We start from the raw sequence: 4,485 nt of genomic DNA on the forward strand, positions 1-4,485 counted from the left end.
GCTAGCTGGTATGGGGATTGCTCTGTTTGATTTCTCTGTCCACATTATGGTTAATTGGTTATGAAAATCTCCATCCTAGTACTTTGTTGATTAGAACACGATAAGGGCAGTTCAGATCATTCCATCACATTGCAAAGTTTTTCTTTCTATCCAGCTGATTCCATTCTGATTATGCACGCGCCTCATAGCGGTTAATCACTGTTTCATTTGCAGGCAAGAACTCTAGGTGATCATATACACAAGTAGAGAGAGATCATCATCATGGAGTAACCGGCCGTGCTGAGAGCGGCATGGAGAGCATCAGGTTCAGGAGCCTCGACGCCGGCGCGTACCCGACGACGCTGCCAAGCCCACGGATGCTCGTCGGTGCACCAACGGACGTCCATTCGCCCCACGAGCCGTCGGGCTTCAGGAAGAGCATGAATCCAATCTACGCGGACGGGACCAATCGTTCCACGTCGACGGCGGTCTCGGCCTCCCTCGAGGTGACCGGTGATCCTGCCATTCCTGCGACGGCGACCGATCTCGACGACTCCAGAGGCAGCCACGACGAGGTGGAGGGCGTGAACGGCGCGGTGCTGGTGCGGCGGCACACGGGCGGCGACGGGCGCTGGGAGGCCATCAGAGCGGCGGACGCGCGCGAGTCCCCGCTCAGCCTCGGCCACTTCAGGCTCCTCAAGCGCCTGGGCTACGGCGACATCGGCAGCGTGTACCTGGTGGAGCTCCGGGGCGCCGGCGCGGGAGGCGGCGCGCTGTTCGCCATGAAGGTGATGGACAAGGGGTCCCTGGTGAGCAGGAACAAGCTGTCCCGGGCGCAGACGGAGCGAGAGATTCTCGGCCTGCTCGACCACCCCTTCCTCCCCACGCTCTACTCCCACTTCGAGACGGATAAGTTCTTCTGCCTCCTCATGGAGTTCTGCAGCGGCGGCAACCTGCACTCGCTCAGGCAGAAGCAGCCAAACAAGCACTTCACCGAGCACGCCGCCAGGTAAGTGTGGCTGTGGCACGGAGCGACTCTGTCTCTGTCTTCATAACATAGCTAAACAAAACTGGAATTTTTCGGATTGTTACTCAGGAGTCGGAACCTGAATATGCCTGTGCAGGTTTTACGCATCCGAAGTGCTGCTTGCCCTGGAGTACCTGCACATGCTGGGCGTGGTGTATCGGGACCTGAAACCGGAGAACGTGCTGGTCAGGGAGGAAGGCCACATCATGCTCTCCGACTTTGATCTCTCCCTCCGCTGCTCCGTCAGCCCGGCGCTGGTGCGCTCCCCGTCGGGCCGTGTCGGCGGCGCTGGCGGCCTCGTCCATGGCTGCAAGCTCCCTCGCATCCTGTCATCGTCCAAGACGAAGGCCAGGAAGAAGGCGGCCAAAGAGAAAGACAAAGACAACCAGCAGCAGGAGCTGGTTACCGGGGACGGCAGGAAGAAGCAGGCGTGGACGTCGCTGGAGTTCACGGCGGAGCCGACGGCGGCGCGGTCCATGTCCTTCGTCGGCACGCACGAGTACCTGGCGCCGGAGATCATCCGGGGCGAGGGACACGGCAGCGCCGTCGACTGGTGGACGTTCGGCGTGTTCCTGTACGAGCTGCTGCACGGCACCACGCCCTTCAAGGGATCGGGAAACCGGGCGACGCTGTTCAACGTCGTCGGCCAGCCGCTGCGGTTCCCGGACGCGCCGGGCGTCAGCGCCGCCGCGAGGGACCTCATCAGGGGCCTGCTGGCCAAGGAGCCGCAGAAGCGTCTCGCGTACCGGCGCGGAGCGGCGGAGGTCAAGCAGCACCCGTTCTTCGAGGGCGTCAACTGGGCGCTGGTCAGGAGCGCCGCGCCACCCTACGTGCCCGACGTCGCCGTGGAAGCCCCCGCCGTGCGAGTCCCAGACAAGGATGGAGGCGCGTCGTCGCAAGGCGGCACGCCGAGGAGCGGCGCCGCTGCGGCCGGTGGGAAGGCCAGCTCGCCTCACGCTGATCCGTCGACGTACGTTGATTTCGAGTACTTTTAGGAAGCAGTCTTCTGCCTAGATCGCTTCATCCACAGACCACAGTCACATTCCCACTACACCACACACCCAAAATAGATTCATTTATATTTATGCTATTCTGTTTTGATATTTTTTTCCGCGAACTTCCACAACATGCTCATTGCTCTTGCTCCGATCCCGGGGCAAAAAAAAAGCTCATTGCTCAGTGATAGATGCAGACGAATAGGTGGTGATTGGTGAAGTATGTAAACAAGTACTCACTCCGGCCCAAACTAATTGCCGCAGCGAGTACAGATTTTGTATCAGGCGCGTGTGTTGAGGCAAATGATTTCTTTCATGTTTTTTTAGTGACGGTACTAAAAAAATTCAAAAGTAATAAAATTATAAATAGGTTAACGGACAACCTAGCGATGATTGTGAGCATATCTAAAAAAAAAACAAGTTGTATGCTCCCTTCGAAACGCACTGAATTGGTAATTATGATCACTTGAGATCACTTTAGGGTGTCTTCGATTGCCAAGACTAAAAAACACATAAGTAGAAAATATAAGATAATGAATTATTTAATTTGCGTGATATCGGACACGGGGAAAGAGAAAAAAATGCAGGATTAGCTTGTCATGGTGTCTTGCCGATTACTACATGAATCCATGACGACTGGTTGTGCATAGAAATAATACAACATCGGAAAAAAATTCAAGTCTATACATGTCCTCTGAAACTCCTATGAAAATCTTTTGAATTAAAATGCACTTCATGGACGCCTGCCCATTAGAAACATAGGAGTCATCTAATGTAACAATTATATATGTTAAAACGAAAGCATCGTTTGAGAAGATTTTCCCAGAGAGTCAAAAGAAATGTAGCATGCTCCAAGCTCCCCTTGCTAGGGAACTCAAAAAAGCTAAGATAGCTATTTATTAAATACTTACCATGGAACACCAAGGAAAATGACATGATCAAGGTTACAAGTCATGAGATTATACCAGTTGGTGGACCATAGAAAAGGTGGTAGTCCAAGTAGACCATCAGTCATTTGTAGTCGTACCCATAGAGGATCGTTCTAGCATGAGAAAAATGTCATGATTCTAAGGTATATAAGCATGCAAGTGGACTCCCACTTATATCTCACGTCTAGTTCATTCGATGATTTCAAGTTTACCTTTTTTTTGTAAAATTGAGAACTAGAAATCATCAAATGAGCTAAAAGTGGGATCCCACTTGACACAGTGGAGGTATCCACACAAATGAGATTAGGGACTCACATATCATAGTGGTGCTTGTAGCTTCAGCATGTCGACACAAAAGATGATTTTTGGCGTGCGAATTGGAGAGGGGTAATCATCTAGGGCATGCTTCCCTCCCCCACCCTCCTTTACATAGACCAATTAGTTGAGAACCTCCGGTCCTTTTTGGCTCAATTTCAACTATATTTTCTATGTTTATTTCTCCGTGGTAATTCTCAAACTGTTACTTGTGTGACCACACAATTTCACATATATGTGGTCATGTTGGAGCACCCTTTTTTTTTGGTCAATAAGCGTAACGGATCCTAGTAGGTCATCTCTCGATTTTCATATTGATATGTACTCCCTCCATTCATAATTAGTTTGCTTTCTGGGTTCAGCCAAAGTCAAACTTTGTAAGGTTTGACACGATATTATCTGAAAATAACAAGATTTACAATATAAAATCTATAGCATTGGAATCTTCCTAAACTCTATTTTCATATTATACACTACAGCATGGTAGACGGGCCTGATGGTTTTAAATGCTGAGGCAAACGCTTAATCACAGTGCTTGCGCTCAACATGAAATAAAAGCTGACTAGGATAAATGTGTTGGGAACTCTACAGACTTGAAACTTTTTTTTCGTGTGGCATATGGAAATACACCGAGCTAGTTCTAGCACGACAGAGATGGCCAATGCCGTGCTACATTATGTTGGACGACACACAATAGGTGACATGCCAGGTGTTTGTGGGCCGGCCCTATTTGGTGTGCCGGCCTATGTAATTTCCTCCATGGCACAAAATTAGCGCTTGCTATGATAATTTTTGGCACTACGTTTTGGCTTGATGTTTCTATATTTATGGTTTCTTTTATTTACTAGCAATCACAAAAAAATCACAACCGAACTTCCACCGCAAACTCGAATATATCACATTACATAGTATCAGACTCATACATTGTAGCACCACAAAAGGTAGAAGCGATCCTAATAAGTTTTGATACGCACATCTATCACATAAATTTTCCTGACAAAGTGTAAAGTCACACAGATTGACTCGCATAATCTCTTGACCATCGGGAAACACATTTCGTCTGGGATAACATTTTTAAATAAAAGGACTCTTTTATTAAACTCAAAAGGTCACATCAAGGTGGTAGAAACAAAATAGTTTACACCTGACCTCTGCCATATCCAAGATACACATGGTGGAAAGCTTGACATAAACATATTAAACGGAAAAGTATATAGTCATGAAGTAAAAAAGACTAGCA

General features: G+C 48.9%; 1 protein-coding gene across 1 annotated transcript; it reads left to right on the forward strand.

Annotated features, from left to right (window-relative positions):
- The first annotated feature begins 587 nt into the window (after positions 1 to 587).
- On the forward strand, positions 588 to 2,001 carry LOC124690041 (serine/threonine-protein kinase AGC1-5-like). The gene is made up of 2 exons (XM_047223484.1): positions 588 to 988; positions 1,104 to 2,001. The coding sequence occupies exons 1-2, from the start codon at positions 762 to 764 to the stop codon at positions 1,999 to 2,001; spliced, it is 1,125 nt and encodes a 374-aa protein (XP_047079440.1). The 5' UTR covers positions 588 to 761.
- The last annotated feature ends 2,484 nt before the right edge of the window (positions 2,002 to 4,485 follow it).

Source organism: Lolium rigidum, chromosome 2, assembly GCF_022539505.1.
Source record: "Lolium rigidum isolate FL_2022 chromosome 2, APGP_CSIRO_Lrig_0.1, whole genome shotgun sequence".
In the NCBI taxonomy this organism is placed as follows: Eukaryota; Viridiplantae; Streptophyta; class Magnoliopsida; order Poales; family Poaceae; genus Lolium; species Lolium rigidum.